This window comes from Sesamum indicum, linkage group LG8 (genome assembly GCF_026168435.1).
Source record: "Sesamum indicum cultivar Baizhima isolate 11 linkage group LG8, ASM2616843v1, whole genome shotgun sequence".
NCBI classification, from domain to species: Eukaryota; Viridiplantae; Streptophyta; class Magnoliopsida; order Lamiales; family Pedaliaceae; genus Sesamum; species Sesamum indicum.
In genome coordinates this window covers 30,427,426-30,447,336 of record NC_142664.1, presented here as the reverse complement: position 1 = coordinate 30,447,336, position 19,911 = coordinate 30,427,426, and the positions used below count along the sequence as shown (strand labels likewise).

Sequence of the window (19,911 nt, the reverse complement as noted above, 5' to 3'; positions counted from 1 at the left end):
TATCACTATCACATTAATAAAAATATTATTTGTTCTAAAACAACTATTAATTTTCTAATCACTAAATATTCAGAATATGTTTTCAAAATAAACCGCGTTTGGATATTTCAATGGATTCATACATTATGTAATCTTGCAACAAGATACATACCATTCTTTTATTTTATGTTTATTTATTATTTATTATAATTTAATTCATCCATTCCACGCACTCACACTCCCACTCCCCAAAAAGAAAAAAGTCAAATATTTGCGAATATTTCATACTCGATCCTCTACACCTGGACTAGGAAGTAGGAACCCACATCCTCATCCTCATCATCATCATCATCATTTCCTAAAGTTATATTTTTAGGCCGCATCAATCAACAATACAACGCCCCATCGACCTGCAAACCCACCAATAGTATAGTCAAGCAGTATCACGTGCGGCACCACGTGATCCTAAGTCTCTCAAGTTAAAAAAGGTACAATTACAAACCAACTCCCAAACTCTGTGTGTGCACCCACCACCCGCAATTAAATTCAGTAAATATATGACGTGGCACTCTCGCCCACAAAACCTCAAACAACAAACCATCCTCACTCTTCACCTCACTCAACCACACTCCCCCCCTTCATTAAACCCCTCCCTCCACCCTCTACCGCCATGCTCCACCCTCCTGCCCCCGCCCCACACCTCCCCCGCTCCCATCCATGCCCGCCCTCTTCTTCTCAATCTCCCACAACACCCTTGTCTACCCACTCACCCCCTTCTTTTACGTCGTCGTCGTCGTCGTCGGAATCATCATCAACGCCTCCGTCAAAATTACCGGTTGACTTTAGTCCACCCTTGATAGCCATGGTTGTCATCATCGCAACCGCCTTCGTCATCATCACCTACTCGCGCCTCCTCTCCCGTCACTTCATCCACATCTATCGCCGTTACAGACGGTGGCGTCGACGTCGCCGGCGGTATGTCCCGTCCTCGTCCGCCGGTGATATCGAGTCTCTGCCCTATTCGTTTGACCCCACAGACGCCTTCCACGTGCTGTCACCGTATGGCCTTGACGAATCGATCATCAAAACCATTCCTCTGTCCGTCTACACGCGTAAAAGCGGCTTCCACGATTGCGCGGTGTGCTTGTTGGAGTTCGAAGATAACGATTACGTCCGTACGCTTCCGGTTTGCTCCCACGCCTTCCACGTTGACTGCATAGATATATGGCTCCGGTCGCACGCGAATTGCCCGCTCTGCCGCGCCGGAATATTTCGTCAGGATTCCCCCTTCACTCCTTTAATGGCAGCGAGAATTAGACCCAGTCTTGATGACATGATAGTCGAGAGCACAATTCTGGAACCTCTCAGCGAAATTCCGATGGAGTCGGAGGCAATTACAGAGGGAGAAATCACTCAGGAAGCGTCGCCGAGGCGGAGCAATATTCAATCAGAGGACAGAGTCAACCGCCGGGATTTCTTGTTGAAGCGATCATATTCGTTCGGCTTCGAACGAAACTTAGGATCGGAGAGACTAGTTCTAGAGCCGGTAACAGCCTCGCCGTGGCGGTATAGGCGAGGAGGCGGCGGCGGAAGTTTCTGGAGCAAACGTGCTTCTCCATTTAGCTCCCTAACAAAACCCAGGGTTTTCTCATTTCGCTACTACAGAGGCATGAAATCCCCATTCTTGCGACGGCGGAGCATCGGCGGGTTCTTCCCGTTATCCGAGTCGAGCATGCGTCTGGGCTTATCAAGCGGGGGCAGCTCGTCGAGGAGGACAAAGTCGTTCGCCAGCCCAATGTTCATGAGGTCGTCGGCAGCAGCAGCTGGGGCGGTGTTCTCATCCAGCCGGCTAAGAAGCGGCGATCCAGAGGCACTACTGTCACCGGAGAGATATAACAGAGGGTGAGGATGAAGGACACGTGGATGGATGAGAATTAAATGAGGAAAATTGGAGGGGGGGGGGGGGGGGGGCGAAAAATGAGACGGTGGGAAGAGAGTCGTCTCATGGGGAAATTAATAGCATGTCTGAAATTTCTGATGGCGGCATTAAATGGGGGAAGGTATTGAGGGAATAGGCGCATTTAAAGAATTTTGAGGGGTTGGCGTTGGTCGGTCTCTCACTCTCTATCATCTGTACGTATATGCGTAAGTAGGTCTTAAGTTAGTGTACATTTAATATTCATACGATTCTTTCTTGATGGTGGGGATAAGTGATGAATGCATCATTAATGCCAAGAGCTGGCCCTGGCCATGGCCGCTGCCCGCTGCCCGCCCTCTACCACGCCATTACTTTTTTTAATACCTGGAAACTCATCTTTCATCAAACATTTACGGTGAGTACTTGAGATAGGTCTTCATTTTGGTGGCGGCGAACAGCTGCTGCGGTGGTGGTGGTGGTGGTGATTGTGATGGTGGTGGTGGTCTAAATCGGACAAATTGAAGTGGAGCACTAAAAATGGTTCGTGTTTGAAGATTGAAAGAAATGGGGCATAGTAGCACTATGGGGGGAGCTGCTTTTTTTGGGATTTGGGGGGGGTGAAATTGAGCTTTGTATTGGAATAGTGATGTGTTGAAGGCAATTTGGAGAATTCTTATCTTGAATTTATCGTATTGCATCAATTATATAGTTAATTATTTTTTTTGTAATTTTTATATAAATAATTACCTAAGGAAGTAGGGTGAATGTCTTGATCAGGTGATATAATATATATATAATAGTTGATAATTGTGGTGGCGGTCATATTTGGTAATGATGGGGGAGAAATGGACAATTAGCGTTCAATTATTATAACAAAAAACGGGTAATGTAATGATTCGGAATGTTGATATTATTTGTAGTTTTGAGATGAGAAGGGACAGAGGAGAGGGAGAGGGAAAAGGTTTATGGTTTGATGTAATTAACGAAAAAAGAAAGTAAATGGAGAAGAGACAAGATGATGATAAGAACAAAATATGTAAAAGCAAATTCCTTTATATGATGATGTCTTGGATTGGTGTTCCTTTTGACGTCAACCCAAAGGTCCCAAACAAATAAAAAGGGGATATATATATATATATATAGAGAGAGAGAGAGAGAGAGAGAGAGAGAGCCATCAGCCATGCAATGCATGAACTCAACTCCTTTGAGGCCCGGCTCACATAAGAAGTAGGTCTCACTCTCCCTCTCACTGTTCTGGATATATTAGTTCTGCCTAATTAAATGGAAGATTTAATTTGAGCAAAATAAAAACCAGAGGAAGAGACTTTTTGGGCAAAGTATTTGATACCCAAAAAAATGTGATAATCCAAATGATCCTAAAGAAGAAAGTGATCGTAAAAACGAAGGAATGCAAGATTTCGAAAAAAAATTTGTCTAAAGATGTCCAGACGATCTAAATCTAAAAAAAACCTCTACCACCAAGAAAATTTAAAGGCCTAAATTCCTCAACTAAAGTAAAAGTTCATATCATATGGTACTCACCTGGAATTAGGACATTTTCAGACCCTATAGAATCGTAGGACTGGACACTCAATGAAGACTCACAACACCTTCAGTCAAAAATAATCTTCAAATTCTAAAGTTTTGAAATTCCAGTTGATAGAAGGTATCTTCTCAACCATTTTACCAAACATTTGGGAAGATATCCTCATTTGCAGCGGACACTAACTTCCTCATAGGATCACAGATCACCAAGCTTTAGGAGATAATCCTCCACCGAATTCATCAGGGGTCTTATCCAACTAGCTTAAAGTTTCACAACTTTAAAGCCAACTTTCTCATAATTACAATTTTAATTATTTACTTGGAGTTTTACACTTTAAACTTTAATTTTATTCTCTCTCTTGTACACAAGAAACGCGTAATTTCACTATCAATTTCATTGATTTTATACCATCTTAAATTTTAGCATTTTATTTCATTACTTTCTATCCCAACTGGACTCAAATACTATCTTTTGCTCGCATTAGTATTTAATTGAAATAAAATTAATATCTATACTTTATTTTTAAGAAATAGTATACTATGGTGTCTCACATTTTTATAGTCTGTCAATTTTTTTATTTTATTAATTTTTATTTTTCTCTGTCTTCACAACTTCTTATAAATCAAAATATTTATCTTAATATATATTTTTAATTTGATATAAATTAATAATACAATTTATATAAATATTTTATATTAATTCATTTATAAAAATTATATGTATAAGATGTGGCACACTATTGTCTACTGAAATTCAAAGGGAGGGGGCAACTTGAAAGTGGAATGAAGTCGGTGGTGCTTTTGTGGACAGAGAAAGATGAGAGGGAGGAATATGGGGTTGGGTGACCGCTGGAATTTCGTACTTGACTCTCTCTTTTGTTGGATTCTTCATTATTACCCCCCTTTGAAATTACACTCCTGCACAACTACACTTTATTATTTGCTCATTTCTTTATACAGTTACCACTTGTTAATTCTTTAATTAAAATAAAATATTTTTTGAATTATATGTTCATTGATGAGTACTGATGATACAACTCCAATTTCGATTCTCACATTTGAGTAATAGTGTTATCTTCATAATATTGTGGGTAGTAACAAGGGGATGCCAAATTGTTCATCTCCATAATTTCAAGCCACACAGCCCCCAATTTGTTGTAATTATAAATATTTTTGTATTGTTTGAAAAATTATAAATATTTTAATAAATATTTCCCTGTAGACAATCATTTTAGAAGGTATTTTATAATTTTTGAAATGATTAGAAAATATTTATTATTATAATAAATTTTTTGGGAGACGCTTCTAATTTACCCTTCATTTAAAATTATAATCATAATCAACAACAAAGTCCAGAGAAAACCCAAAAAAACTTGCATGTCTTTTTCCTTGATATAGACACCCACATTAATTTAGTAGGGAGAATCACGATTTTCTGCAATTGTATCTGATTCGATATAAACGTTTAGCAACTTTCAACAACTCACAGAAAACACCCGATTAATCACAAAATATGAATATTTACTGCGAAACACATTATTGCAATTAAAATTAATATCAAAATTAAATTTAATCTGCAAATAATTATATATGTTTGAGTGATGATGTATGATACAACGACACAATAATTAGTTTTAATATAAAATTTACATGTAATTATACAAAAAGTAGTGGAAAGCGGGAGTAATTGTCCCAAAATTAAGTGCAATAAAGGTTTAGTACTTAGTCGACATGATTATTGGTTATTGGTCTCGTCCAACTTTTGCCACTCATAAATAAAAAGCTTTTATCATTTCTTGACGTTGTTGACCTGATTAGTTGAGACCTCCACAATCTTACGAGTTTCTCATACATTGTATATTTAAACTCTAATTTTCAAAATATTAAAATGGGACTCCGGATATAAAATTTAAAATTAATTATTGGTATATTGTAATAGTGATTATTTATTACTTACACATATAATTAAAATGATGAGATTGAAGCAAAAATATATGATAATGTGTGGAAAACAGAAAGAGAAAAAGAAGAGGGAAAAGGGTTCAAGTTTCAACTACCAACCATAAATGAAAATTGAAGGCGTCTCATCTGTAAAACCATCGGATCACTGACACTCATAAAGGCCGCCATTATTCAGCTGAGATGTCTTCCTTCCACCACCAATTTATTGCTCCCACTCCCCACCCTCTCCTCTCTTTATTTAATGTTTTAACCTAATTCAAACAAAAACAGAGACAAGGAAAGGGAGTTCACTGCCCTCCCACTTTTGATTTGATTGATTTAGGAGTGGGGATGGGGGATTACGTTGTGAAGGTTGAGGATGGAAGGGGTGCGAGCGACGGGAAGCCGTCGGCAGGACCGGTGTACCGCTGCATTTATGCCAAGGATGGGCTTCTCGACATCCCCACTCACTTCGACTCTCCATGGAACTTCTTCAGGTTTTTCCTCTTATCAACTCTCACTGCGTATTCTGCGTGCCTGTGCGTCTGGCCGATTTGTGTTGCAAATTCTCAACTCTGATGCTCTTCTATTGCGCCGCACCTTTCTTTTTTTTTTCTTTTTTTAATGATTTTTTTTGCAAAATTTCCTGTGAATCAAAAAGAGGAGACCCAAAACAAAAAGGAGTGTCTGTGAAAAGGCCAAAAATGAAAGGGAATTGGCCCATGCAGGTCTCGAACCTGCGACCTTCGCGTTATTAGCACGACGCTCTAACCAACTGAGCTAATAGGCCTTGTTGATCTGATTTCTAATGAACTTTATACTATCATTTTATCCACAGTGCCTCCGTGAAAAAGAACCCAAATAACCAGATGCTGGGCCGCCGTCAAATCAAGGACGGAAAGGTGCAAATATATCCAAATTACATTCCTACCCCCTAATTCACCTCAAATTTCATTACTTATAATATGTAAAGAAAATATAATTGTAATTGACGTGGAATGCACCCAAGTTTCTAATATTAACGACATACCAAAAATTTGGCAGGCGGGTGCATACACTTGGCTAACGTACCAGCAAGTCTATGATGCAACGCTCAAGATCGGTTCCGCTATGCGACGCCGTGGTGTCAATCCCGTTAGTACTGCTACTATAATTTTTTTCCCCTAAATATAAAAAATATGCGGGACATAAGTTGATTTTCATGTTAAAAAATGGATACATTGTTTTATATACTTAGGGAGACAAATGTGGCATATATGGAGCTAACTGCCCCGAATGGATTATCGGCATGGAGGTAAAGTTAATTAATAAAATTTGGTCTTGTTATTTTGTATCATGCCACGTTATAATTGATTTGTTTGTCTGATCTACGTACAGGCTTGTATTGGTCAATCTGTCACATACGTACCACTGTATGATACACTTGGTAATCTTATTCTATTCATGTTTGATTTTCTCAATTTATGCCGAATTAGGATTTCAGTTTACGATCATGCAAATTACTGGGGATTTTTTATTTTTATTTTATTTATCGTTAATTCTTTTTTTTTTTTTTGGCATAAACTGCATTCAGGTGCAAATGCAGTGGAGTTCATTATAAATCATGCTGAAGTTTCCATAGCTTTTGTCCAGGAAAGCAAGCTAGTACCTGTATGTTCGAACCCTTGTTCTTGCTTTCTATTCCCATAATTTTCTTTCTTCATGTACAAATTTGTGTAATAAATTAATATATCTTTCTGCAGATACTAACATGTCTCCCCAAGTGTGTCTCACATCTGAAAAGTAGGTAGATTGATCATTTTTTTGGAAATTCTTGTTCGAACTAGGTGTGGTCATACACGACCAATCACATCAGAAATGTGATGCAATCAGTGTATGGCTGAACCCCGTTTGGGCCAGAATTTTTGAACTTGTAATAATGCATTTTGTAGTAATTGAGAGATGCTGGTGTTTCTTAAGCCATTGTCAGCTTTGGGAAGGTGTCTGATAAGCACAAGGAGACAGCTGAGGAACTAGGTGTAGCTTGCTTCTCCTGGGAAGAGTTTGCTCTATTGGTTAGTTCAAGTTCATAAATCAATAACCTTGTAGAACTTGTACCATGTTTAACTACTACCTCTTCTTGTAATAACATCTTTATTCTGTCCTAAATTTGCAGGGAGATTTAGATGAAAATCTTCCTCCTAAGAAGAAGACCGACACTTGCACGATAATGTACACCAGTGGCACGACGGGAGAACCAAAGGGTGTCATCCTATCCAGCGCTGCTTTCATGGCAGAAGTCTTGTCTATGGATCAACTTCTTCTAGAGACAGACAAAGTGGTAAGAAAATCTATTCCGTGATCTCTATATTTCCAGTGAGATTCTCTCTTTGTCAAATTCAGTAGAAACGAACTACAAGTAAAGAAAATTTTCAACTCTTTGCAGGGCACAGAAGAGGATGTATACTTTTCCTTCCTTCCACTAGCCCACATATTTGATCAAATTATGGAGACCTACTGCATCTACCGTGGGTCCTCGATTGGATTTTGGCAAGGGGTGAGATCAATATCGTGCTATAGAATTCAACGTTGCAGAAAACAACCATGTTGCATGCTTGACGCATTTACTGTTTCTGTACTTTTGCAGGACATTAGATTTCTGATCGAGGATCTTATTGTGTTGAAGCCGACTATCTTTTGTGGGGTTCCACGAGTTTATGACAGGATATACACAGGTATGGAGTCACTTATATACTTAGTTTGAATCAAGATTCCGTTAAAGATCTCTTCATCTGTTTCTTTTCCTTTCTTCTTTGCGTTTTCAGGCATTATGGATAAGATCTCTGCGAGTGGTGCGCTGAGGAAGTCTCTTTTCCAGATCGCTTACAATTAGTGCGTGTTGTTTATGTAGAAATGCTGTTAGCCTGTTACAATCAATCTTAGTTCTTTCAGTTCCTGGTCTATAGATAACAAGTTGGTTCTTTTCAGTAAATTAAGGAACCTGGAGAAAGGACTCAGGCAAGAGGAAGCGTCTCCTTTCTTCGACAAGCTGGTCTTCGATAAGGTTAGCAACATTTAAGTTGTCCGATTTCATGAGTTCATTCGTCTTAGTCCCTCATTTTTTACTCTGCTTTCAGATTAAACAAGGATTTGGTGGAAGAGTTCGTCTCATGTTGTCTGGAGCCGCACCGTTGCCTAAGCACATCGAGGAGTTCTTGAGGGTCACATGCTGCTGTGTGTTGTCCCAAGGATATGGTACTGATATTTCATTGAATTTCTCAACTAAGTAGCAATAACAATACAATTCTAAACATCTCTTCCGCTGTTGTCGGATTCTTTGATAACTTGTCTTCATGTATTTTTCACTTCAGGCCTTACAGAAAGTTGTAGCGGGTGTTTCACTTCCATAGCAAATGTGTACCCTATGATGGGAACAGTGGGCGTCCCCATGACGACAATCGAGGCGAGGCTTGAATCAGTGCCTGAGATGGGATATGATGCGCTTTCTTCTGTTCCGAGAGGTGAAATTTGTCTAAGGGGGAGCACCTTATTCTCTGGATACCATAAACGCCCTGATCTTACAGCAGAAGTAGTCGTCGACGGCTGGTTCCATACAGGTAGGTATCTTCAGTCCTGCAAGAGAGCCAAGAATGTGATCCTTCTACGCATTCCCCACATAATATTTTGAACGTTGTAGGTGATGTTGGGGAGTGGCAGCCAAGCGGAGCACTGAAGATCATCGACAGGAAAAAGAACATATTCAAGCTGTCCCAAGGGGAGTATGTGGCTGTGGAGAGTATCGAGAGTGTTTACTCGCGATGCCCACTTATTACATCGGTGAGTTAAAGACACCAGACTACAGTTTCTCTCATCATGTAATAGGTTGTATTGTTGTATTTATTCAGCTTACTAACAGCAGCAAGTACCAAATTTTCCGTAGATTTGGGTATACGGTAACAGTTTTGAGTCATTTCTGGTGGCTGTGGTTGTGCCCGAGAAGAAGGCGCTTGAAGAATGGGCGGCAAATAATCAAGAGAAAGGAGATTTTCAGTCTCTGTGCAGTAATATAAAGGCTAGGAAATACATGCTAGATGAGCTCAACAGCACTGCCAAAACACATAATGTATGTTACACGAGTTCCATTCCTCTCTGATTACCTCATGCACAAATTTTCACTTATATCCAATACTTCAAATTTTCAGCTTCGCGGTTTTGAGATGTTAAGAGGTGTTCATCTAGAGCCTGCTCCTTTTGGCATCGATCGGGATCTAGTTACTCCAACTTTTAAACTCAAGCGCCCACAGCTGCTCAAGTATTACAAGGTGAATGAGTCACTTCTTATTGCTCCTGTATTCTTCCACTGCCTGAGTATCTCTCTGAACATTATCTTTCTTGGTTAACATTGTATGCTGTCATTACATTATGTTGCAAAACATATACAGGACTGCATTGATCAGTTGTACAGTGAAGCCAAAGAAACAAAAGCATAAAAACAGCATCATCCTGGGAAATTTCTACAGATGGTCTAGAGTCAGGATTAAAGCCTCGTCCTCACAAACTGGGCAAGGAAGAAATCAGGCATTTCTCCAACAGTCTTGTTCTCATCAATGTTCATGTATATGGCAATAAGTTCAAAAATTTTCAGGGTGTATGATAAATCTATCCTTATATTTCTCTCTTTAGATCTTTCTTAGATATAGAACTAATCGAGTAACAGTTATATAAATATCATGTCTTGAATCTTGCAGTGGGAGTAACATGTTAATGGGGATCTATGCTGTATAGAGCTTAACTCCAGAATGCACCGATTCCTTTCTTCTAGTTGAGGCAATCATTAGCAAAGAATTTGAAAAAGATAAGAAATTAGCATACACACAAGTTACACCATTGTACATAACTTTCAAGAGCAAACGCATAAAATTTGATACACATTCATGAATCGGTTTCTTTTTACAGACTGCTGAACATATAATACCGTACTATCAAACAACCAGCAAACACACTTTGTCACAACAAAACCAATTGGACTCGCATCAATTTTTTCACACCTTCACAAATATATCATGTATGTTCCAAACAGAAATATCGGCCTAAGCTCCATTAATGTTCTAAAGAAGGAAAAGTACGAGTGCCCAAACTGGATATAAGAAGAGGAGCAGTATCCCAATAGAGTTTGAAATGCCGTTGCTCTTTGTAAAGGAGTTCCTGAACCCACCAGATGCTCGGATATGTTCCTGCAGCAAGTAACACCCGATGGCCAAGCAAATAAATACTCCCACAATGCTGCCCCTTATGGTTACGGCAAAGAAGCTAGGAGCCACCACAATCAGAAGGATCAAAGCTCCTGGCAATTCCAACCAATCTGCACCAAAAATCATCCATGTTCTTGTCATCGTCAAGACTAAAGTATCACATAACTATGTGTTTGATCGTAATGTGTATATAAAGAATGCCAAATTGGTAGGTACGAGGGTTTAACGGAACATTCGATGTTGCAATTAATGCTGCGATACTATATGGTGATTAAGAATGGCATCGGACCTGGGAAATGTCGGGGAAAGAATAGGCGTAGCACAACAGCAATAATAGCAATCCACTTTCCAAGTTCTCCCCTGTATTGTTATCCACATGAAAATAGTAATACAAGGAGATTGTTAAAGCAGGTCGATAACAAGTAGTGAAAAGAATATGAGACGGTTACCTAAGATGAGGATAATTACCTGAGCAGGCTAAATAACCATGAAGGAAGACTGAGGAAAATGTAGGGGATCAAGAGGGATGTAAGAATGTTGGTTTTCCAGTTTGTGCGGTCCAAGATTAGCAAGTAACTGCAGATAGAAAGAGAGGTATTGGTTCATGGTGATCGTATGTGCACACAGGTCAAAGAGAAGTCAAATGATGCAAGAGAAGTAATATCCTGGGACTGTCTCCATTGTAAACGAGACAAACAAGCAATACAGTTTAACTTTTAGTTAATTGAATATATGACGGATCGAACGTCGTCAATCACAGGTAACATCACAGTTTTGAGATAAGGGGATATCCATTCACAAAGAAAACATCAACTAATTGATTCATATAATCCATAATTACAACTACATTTACCTTTACATACAAGATGAACACACACCTACTAGTCAAAGAAACTTACTCAACAGTACCTCACCCTTGACAACAAAAAATCTCATCTAATTTCCTCATAATTCATCCAAAAACCCAGATCTCCAAAACACATAAGTGGAAGTAATAAACTTGAAAGAAAGGCAAAACACATGATGAATCGAGGTAAAATTGGCAAGGCAAAAAGGGGTTACATGGCAGCGACAGCAGCAACCCATTTGAGAAAGGAAGTCCCAAATCCAAGGCCACCAAGCTTGACAGCATGATTGGCTAGCTTTTTCACCGCGTTCCCGACATCTTTCAAGTCAGAAGTGATGAGTTCGTTGGCTGCTGCGTAATCAGTCTTCATCGCCAAATAACTTCTCTTTCCCCCCAGCACTTTATCCATCTTTCTCACTTGTTAGTACCAGAGATTGGGATTTGTGGAACAAAAATCAGACAAGGAACTGTCAAAACGATTTCCCTTTTGCAGGTAAGCGTTTTGAGTGTATCAACTATCAAGTGTTGGATTTTGGTGGGGTTGGGGGACACGTGGGAGTTCAATTATTTTGGTAGGTTCAAACTTCATAATAATTAACGAACAACTGTTGCCAGTTGTCCATTTCAGGTATTATTAATATAATTTTTATAGTGCTAGAAATTTCCCTTAACGCATTAAATAAAAAAAACTGCATTACAAAAATAAATAATTATCCCTTTTTTTGGTTGGCTTTTATTTGGATATCAACTTGCTACATAATACATCAATTACATCTATTCTCAATCTTCTTATATATATATATAATAATTTAATGTCATGTGAACAATGAATATGTTGCCTACAAAAGACAATTCAAAATCTTGACCAGCTAAATCAATTAATTTTTAAAATGAAAAATCAGAGCGTTTGGAAAATATTTTAATAAATTTTTAAAGAAAACAATATTTCTCAGTGATTAGATTCTTTTCGGTTTGATAATCTGAAACAAATACCTTTTTTAACATATGAATTACTAAAATAAATATAAAAATATAGGAACTAAAATTAATTATTTCTAATAAAATCGATTGGATGTACAGAGAAAAAAGATTTGGGCCCTTTGGTACTGGGCCTTCATAATATATTTGCATATTTGGGCCCATTAGTTGAAACGGGATTGCTCTAGCGATCTCCGCTGATGTCATTATTTGAAAGCTGAAAAGTAGAAAAGCGTAAAGAAGGAAGTAACTTGAAAAACACGTGGATGGATCTTGCGATGCCTTCATATTATATGCATTATTTATTTATTAAAAAAATATAAATTACAACACCAATTTACAATGATATATTTGGATTGCGGGAGTTGTAAGAAGACTTTGAAGGACTAGTATGATATTTATGCATTTTTTAGTATGTTGATGATTAATAACATTTTAAAAGGGTTTAATGCAATTTACCCCTATCATATTACAAATAAGCAAATTATCTCCCTATTAAAAAATAATAGTAATTTATCCCCCTATATTTTTTAAAATGAAGCGATTTATCCCCCTATCTAGGAAGATAAGTTGCTTAATTTTAAAAAATACAAGCAGATAAAAATTGTTGCATTTTAAAAAATATAAAGGATGAACTGCTAAGTTTTATAAGAGAATAATTTGTATATTTGCAATATCACAGGGAGCTAAATTGCATTTTTCTCCATTTTAAAAGGTTAAATAAAACTATTTTCTTTATACTATTTTTATTATATTCGTCAATTATCCAAAATACATGAAATTTACACTTTGTCATCTCAAATCACATTTTTCTTGGCGAAAATTTGACCCAAAAGTGATTACATACTATTCTCAAGGACAATAAAGTAAAAAAAAATAAAAAAGTTAAATTAATTGTTTTGTCCTTTAAAAAATAGAATGTGTTTACTATATGTAAATTGTGATGGAATAAACAAAAATAATGCAAACGTTTTACATTTATTACAAATGAGTGAAATATTTTTATAGAATAAAAACATGGAAAATTAAAATAAATAAACTTTATGCAATACATTGAAATGATTTAAAAACTATGTGGGAGTTGGTATGTTTAAGTCGCAGTCAATAGTTGAAATAAGAGTAGCAGATATGGTGCTATTATGTGCATTAAACAAATAAATAATCAGATCTGGGAAATCAGAGTTGGGGGGATTGCCCTTTCAACTTTATAAATTATTATTATTATATAAGCACTCCTTACACAAGATAAGAGTACAGAACAGGGCAGGGGAGGTTGATTTTTCCAAAAAAAAATAAATAAATAAAAAACAATAGAGAGGAGTGGACATTCAATTCTGGGCCCATCACACCATCATATCCCTAACTACTCCTCCCTTTGACGGGAAATTGTATTTTTAATCCTCGACAATAGGGTATATTGTACTTTTCATCTCATAATTTACAGACGTAGCACATTCAGTCTTATCAAATAAATATTATCGCATTTTTAGTTCTATGTGTTATAGCATATTTAGTCTCATAATATATAAAATTGTGGCACATTTGGTCCAATTAGATATAAATAAATTTATATCCTATGAAATCAAATGTCTCATAAATTTTATCATATAGAACCACAAATACAATAATATTTATCCTATCAGACTAAATGTGCTAAGTCCGTAAATTGTGAGTGCAATACACCCTACTGGGTAGGACTAAAACTGCAATTCAATCAATATATTTAGAATAATAAAATTCGTTATGATAAATCATAAAATTCATGTAAAGCGAAATAAATACTCACATATTTTGTATGACTCGAACCCATAACATCAAATTTGTTCATAAAACTTTAATCCTAATTACTAAACTAAAGCATTATTAGTTAGAAAACCTCTCATTTAGCATGCTACTTAAAATGCTCTTCAAACATCTAAACACCATATTTAATTTTTCTTCTGTTCAAAACTTATTTTGAATTTTTACCCAACGTCTCAAAGTAATATTTAATTTCTTAAAATAATATGTTAGGATACCAACTTATTGAAGTACTGATGATAAATGACATCACCAACTCCTGACCATTATTTTCAGTGATAATATTTTATATATATATATATATATATATTTTTTTTTTTTTTTAAAAAAAAAACTTTGTATATATTCATACAGAAAATATACCAACAACCGAATATTTCTGAATCAAAATGGGTGTGCTGCATTTCATTCAATTGATGTTTTGCCCCACCAGCCATCACTCTTCATTACAATTAGAATTCCATCAATAAATTTGACATTTCAAATTTTATTCGACATGTAGATATTTATTTTATTTAATAAAAGTGGTCGAAATAAATTTATTAAAATTAATATAATTATGATTTCTGCAGTCTCATACTTTATCAACTTACATAATCGTAGAATTGGAGCTAATTTATTTAGAAAATTAGAGTGCATGAGCATATACCACCATTCTTAATCTGGCATATGGTCACCATATTCACCATTAATGTGAATACTGGAATTAAATAAATGTGGTGCATATGCTAGTAATTATTAACATTATCGTGCTGAATTCTAAATTGAAACCTCCATGTCCATGTCCATGCTCTTTCACGTTCCTGCATAAAACTATTATTTGTGATGTACAAATTTGACTTTTCAATAAAACTCACATTAACTCTATAAAGGAAACATAATTTTAAACATTTTACGTTCCGTAACATAGGTACATTTAAAGTGAAAAACGTGGATGCTAAACCACACACTTTTTTACGTTCAAACTTTGCAGTGAATTTTTTTTTATAAATAGATGTCAATAAGATTCAAACTCAAAAAATACTCTTATTTTATATGATTTTGAAAGTATTCTTTTTTTTTTTTAAAGATTGGAGATTTATAATTAATTGGATGTAATTAGGTATAGTGTTCGGACCAATAACACCTATCTTAATTGGCAAAGTTGAGGCCCTATAACTTTAAAAGTTATGAATTCGAGCCCACTATATACGTGGAATGCTGTTCTACTAAATAGTATGCGTTGTTTACTGTAACAACATATATTGTTTAGAAATTATTTATATAATATTGTTTATCAAAATATGAACGTTACAGTTATATTTATTAGATATTGATATATAATAAAAAAATTATAATTAAATTATTTTTATTAATAATATTCATCACTTCAAATAAAAAAAAAAATAATAATAATAATAAAGGGTATGGGTTCCAGTTATTAGTGTGGCGGCCTTCCCCGACTGCTTGATTGCTTTGGAGTTTGGGTACGCAAGAAAGGACGTACCCTCTTTGAGAATGCTTAGGAGTTCACTCATTGTCCTGTCCCCTATCTTTTGGGACAAAAATTAAAATGTGCAAACTCATTGGAGTGAAATACTTGTGTGTGTTTTTTGTCCTTTCACTGTTCCCTTTTTTAGGTAAAATATTTAAAGATGGATAGAGTAATAAAAGAGACAACCTTGGAGATTAAATACCAAAGTGCCAATCTAACCTTTTATCTAACTAGAAAAATACGTAATCGTCAGCTCTCAGGCCCTCTCTAATTTTCATGACGTACCCTAAATATATGTATAGCTGCAATTAATTAATCAATAATTAATAATTAATAAGCTATCTGCTGATTTGGATAAAAAATTTCTACCTAATGAAAAATAATTAATGAGAAGCATACCGATCCGTTTGGGTAAAAACAAGTTAAATTCAAAAAATTGTAATTCAAATTGAATTTTTCATTAAGGGAAGAATAATTCCATAAAAACAAGTTGAATTCAGAAAAGTTTAATTTCAATTGAATTTTCCATCTAGTGAAGAATAATCAACAAGAAGCATACCAACCCGTTAGGTAAATTAAGTGAAATTCACAAATTTTTAATTAGAATTTAATTTTGATGAACAAATCCAAATAAATAACTATGATTTTTTTTTTCTTTTTAAAAGAGGATTTAAGTTGATTTTTCAATTATTTTATGTGATTCGACACCGTGGTCTATCTTTCAAAGGAATAATGTGTTACTGTTAAACCACTTAATCGTTCCAAATAAATAGCTATATAGTTAGTGTAGAAACATATTATATAATTGATGTATAATTTTAAAAAATTAGTATACATTTTTAATATAATTAATCAAATATATTCAAATCGATTTCAATTTTATTTAGAAAAAAAATATGATATTCTTGAGGGACCTTCACTTATTACTAGGCAATAAGTTTGTCGTATTACCATGTACACTACAGTATTTGTAATAATACTTGGCCACATTTCTTTCAACTCTGGAATTGCTCGTGATAAAATTATTACAATGAATTTTGATGTTGGGATAAAGAAAAAGGAATCTTTCAATAGAGGAGTTCGGTTGTACGTTTCAAAAAAGTTCATAAGAATTATGAAAAATAATAAGAGTGGACCTATTTACAATGTTGAAAATAAATTAGTGTAATAGTTTGTCAAATACGCAGAGGATGAATGCGTGCTGTATAAATTACAGCTTAAAGTAGTATGACGTGTAAGAAAAATAATCTCTTAATTACTCGCCCATCAGATCATAATTTCTGTAATATTTATAATAATGATGCGTGTATAAATTTGTTTTGTTGAACATAAAATTGCAGAAATTAGATACGTTGAACGGCCTTAAATTATTACAAATACTATGATGATGGTGTATAAATAATCTCTTATTTCTTCCACTCTTATTTCATTCAAACATTTCAATCCTCGATACTGAGCCCCACTTGTCTTCTTCGTCAAGTCTGCACCAATGTCAGACCTCCCAACCCGACAAATCCCCGGCGACTACGGCCTCCCATTTTTCGGGTCCATCGGCGATCGCCTCAAATATTACTACAGCCAAGGAGAAGTTGAATTCTTCAAGACCCGCATGCACAAGTATGAATCCACGGTTTTCCGTTGCAACATGCCGCCGGGCCCGTTTATGGCCCGAGATCCTCGCGTCGTCTGCCTTCTTGACGCTGTTAGCTTCCAGACCCTTTTCGACAACTCGAAAGTCGAGAAGAGAGACGTGCTCGACGGCACTTTCATGCCCTCCACCGCGTTCACCGGCGGCTACCGGGCCTGCGCTTATTTGGATCCTTCTGAACCCAACCACGCAATTCTCAAAGGTTTTTTTCTGTCTTTTCTTGCCGGAAAGCATAAGATAATTATCCCGTTATTCAGGCAGACGATATCCGGGCTTTTTTCGGGACTGGAAGATGAGGTCTCCTCTAAAGGCAGTTCCAACTTCAACGACTTAAGTGACACCGCGTCCTTTGAGTTCGTTTTCCGTCTGTTGTGCGATAAGAGCCCATCAGAAGCTAATATAGGGTCCAAGGGCCCGAAAATGGTGGATAAGTGGCTTTTCTTGCAGCTCGCCCCGCTCATGACTTTGGGCTTAAAGTTTGTTCCCAAGCTCTTGGAAGATTTGCTGATCCACACATTCCCACTGCCTTTTCTCCTCGTAAAATCTGATTATAATAAGCTGTACGAAGCTTTTTATAAGTCAGCAGGCCCGCTTTTGGATGAAGCTGAAAGAATCGGGTTGAAAAGAGACGAAGCCTGCCATAACCTGGTGTTTCTAGCAGGGTTCAACGCTTACGGCGGAATGAAACGACTGTTTCCAGCTCTGATCAAGTGGGTCGGCGCTGCCGGAGAAGATTTGCACCGCCGGCTTGCGGATGAAATCAGGGCCGCCGTCAAGAAAGGTGGGGTGACTCTATCAGCCCTGGACGAGATGAATCTGACCAAGTCAGTTGTTTACGAGGCATTGAGAATTGAACCCCCAGTGCCTTATCAATACGCCAAAGCCAAGCAGGATTTCACCATCCATAACCACGAATCCTCGTTCTTGATCAAGAAAGGGGAAATGCTGTTTGGGTACCAGCCAATCGCAACCAAAGATCCCAAGGTTTTCGAGAATCCCGATGAATTTATAGCCGATAGATTTGTGGGGGAGGGAGAGAAGTTGATCCAGTACGTGTATTGGTCGAATGGGAGAGAAACGGATGGTCCGACGACGGAGAACAAGCAATGCCCGGGGAAGGAGTTGGTGGTGCTGTTGTGCAGGTTACTGTTGGTGGAATTTTTCCTCAACTACGATACATTTAAGGTTGATACCTCGAACTTAGTGTTCGGATCAGCCGTGCTGACGTTCAAGTCACTAACAAAAGCTACACAAAGCTCCTGAATTAATGCTACCATTCAATGTTAATTGCATTGTTTTTCCTTTTATCCAAATTAAATTTGGATCACTCAAAATCCATCCAACATTAAATTTATCATGTGACTGATCATTATAATTTAATTGTAGATCAATTAATTACAAAACCTAGTTTAGATCAAACATTTTCAATATTATGTATTTAGAATGTGTGGTGTTTTGAGATTGTAATTCTTGTGCATTGTTTCCCTAGTGTTTCATTATTATGAATAAAAAAAAAATGATTGTTTCAGATATGTTGGTGTAGTATGATGTAGTGGGCACGTCTCAAAGTTTACAAATGTTGTAATATGTCCGAAATATATGTATTCTATTGTTAAAAATGACGAGATTTTAAAGTTAAGTGGAAGATGGCCATTGGTGAATGTTTATCTTTTTTTGTAAGAAAGTCTGTTTCATGAAATAATGATTGTCATATAATTTTTGTTTTTTTTTTTTAAAAAAAAAATTGACAATCAAAACTGAATCTTCAAACTGACAAAATTTAAGTTTCAAAGAAACAAGGTGCTATTGTTGGACCAATTAATATTTCCGTCGGGTTGAATAGTTGTTTATTTGAAGTCGTCTTGTTCTTTTGAAGTGCTCCATTCAATTTGTAAGGATTAATTGTTTTATTTAAAATTTGTATTTTATCAAATAAAATACATATTTCTATATAAATAATGGTGTAGGACTAGTGAAATATCTGTATATATAGAATAAATAATTAATAATAAGAATTAGGGTCTAAACATAGTGTACGTATAATATTATTAATAATAGACAAAAATGGGGTTGAGTAGGGTGGTTATAATTAAGTTCCAATTCATATTAATTAAGCTTTTAGGGATATGGGGTATATGGCCGCTTCTGTCCACTCTAATAATTACTTAACATTAATAGTTTCATTTGTTGTACTGCTTAGATCTTGTTTTTCCTGCTGCTAAACTAAAATTTCCCCAACTTGGATTCCGATTATTAGTGTCCAAATTTGTACTGTTGTTGCTTCATTTCTTACTTTTAAGACGGAGATAGATTCTAGGAGTAGGAATGTGATAGGAAAGGCCCTTCATTAGGTCTTTCCAGGAACCACGTTTTATATAAAGTTGCAGCCCACAATCTACGACTTTGATTTGGGCTTCTTCAGAAAACGCTTGCTGTACCCATTCCACATATTTGGGCCTCTCAAATCTATTACATTTCAATATTATTATTCTTTTGGATGAATTATAACAACCTCCTCTAAATTTTTTATATATAATTATAAATACTATT

The 19,911-nt window shown here is 36.2% G+C and overlaps 4 protein-coding genes and 1 non-coding gene across 5 annotated transcripts; 3 read left to right on the top strand and 2 right to left on the bottom strand.

Moving 5' to 3' along the window:
• Positions 1 to 645: 645 nt before the first annotated feature.
• LOC105169902 (RING/U-box superfamily protein) lies at positions 646 to 2,163 on the top strand. The gene has a single exon (XM_011090455.3). It carries the CDS (start codon positions 650 to 652, stop codon positions 1,883 to 1,885), a length of 1,236 nt encoding a protein of 411 aa, XP_011088757.3. The 5' UTR covers positions 646 to 649; the 3' UTR covers positions 1,886 to 2,163.
• Positions 2,164 to 5,543: 3,380 nt separating this feature from the next.
• LACS2 (long-chain acyl-CoA synthetase 2) lies at positions 5,544 to 10,109 on the top strand. Its single transcript, XM_011090023.3, has 19 exons — positions 5,544 to 5,880; positions 6,222 to 6,285; positions 6,428 to 6,517; positions 6,621 to 6,677; positions 6,761 to 6,809; positions 6,957 to 7,033; positions 7,126 to 7,165; positions 7,343 to 7,437; positions 7,539 to 7,703; positions 7,809 to 7,919; positions 8,010 to 8,097; positions 8,188 to 8,254; positions 8,351 to 8,426; positions 8,500 to 8,617; positions 8,734 to 8,979; positions 9,060 to 9,199; positions 9,303 to 9,485; positions 9,565 to 9,684; positions 9,805 to 10,109. The coding sequence occupies exons 1-19, from the start codon at positions 5,735 to 5,737 to the stop codon at positions 9,850 to 9,852; spliced, it is 1,980 nt and encodes a 659-aa protein (XP_011088325.1). The 5' UTR covers positions 5,544 to 5,734; the 3' UTR covers positions 9,853 to 10,109.
• On the bottom strand, positions 6,100 to 6,173 carry TRNAI-AAU (transfer RNA isoleucine (anticodon AAU)). Its single transcript has one exon. It is a non-coding gene; the product is annotated as a tRNA-Ile (tRNA).
• Positions 10,110 to 10,256: 147 nt separating the features above from the next.
• Positions 10,257 to 11,968, bottom strand: LOC105169596 (cold-regulated 413 plasma membrane protein 2). Its single transcript, XM_011090022.3, has 4 exons — positions 11,677 to 11,968; positions 11,083 to 11,190; positions 10,904 to 10,974; positions 10,257 to 10,724 (listed from the first exon to the last, which is right to left on the bottom strand). Exons 1-4 carry the CDS (start codon positions 11,868 to 11,870, stop codon positions 10,471 to 10,473), a joined length of 627 nt encoding a protein of 208 aa, XP_011088324.1. The 5' UTR covers positions 11,871 to 11,968; the 3' UTR covers positions 10,257 to 10,470.
• Positions 11,969 to 17,086: 5,118 nt separating this feature from the next.
• LOC105169595 (allene oxide synthase 3-like) lies at positions 17,087 to 18,893 on the top strand. Its single transcript, XM_011090021.3, has one exon. It carries the CDS (start codon positions 17,203 to 17,205, stop codon positions 18,622 to 18,624), a length of 1,422 nt encoding a protein of 473 aa, XP_011088323.1. The 5' UTR covers positions 17,087 to 17,202; the 3' UTR covers positions 18,625 to 18,893.
• Positions 18,894 to 19,911: the final 1,018 nt, after the last annotated feature.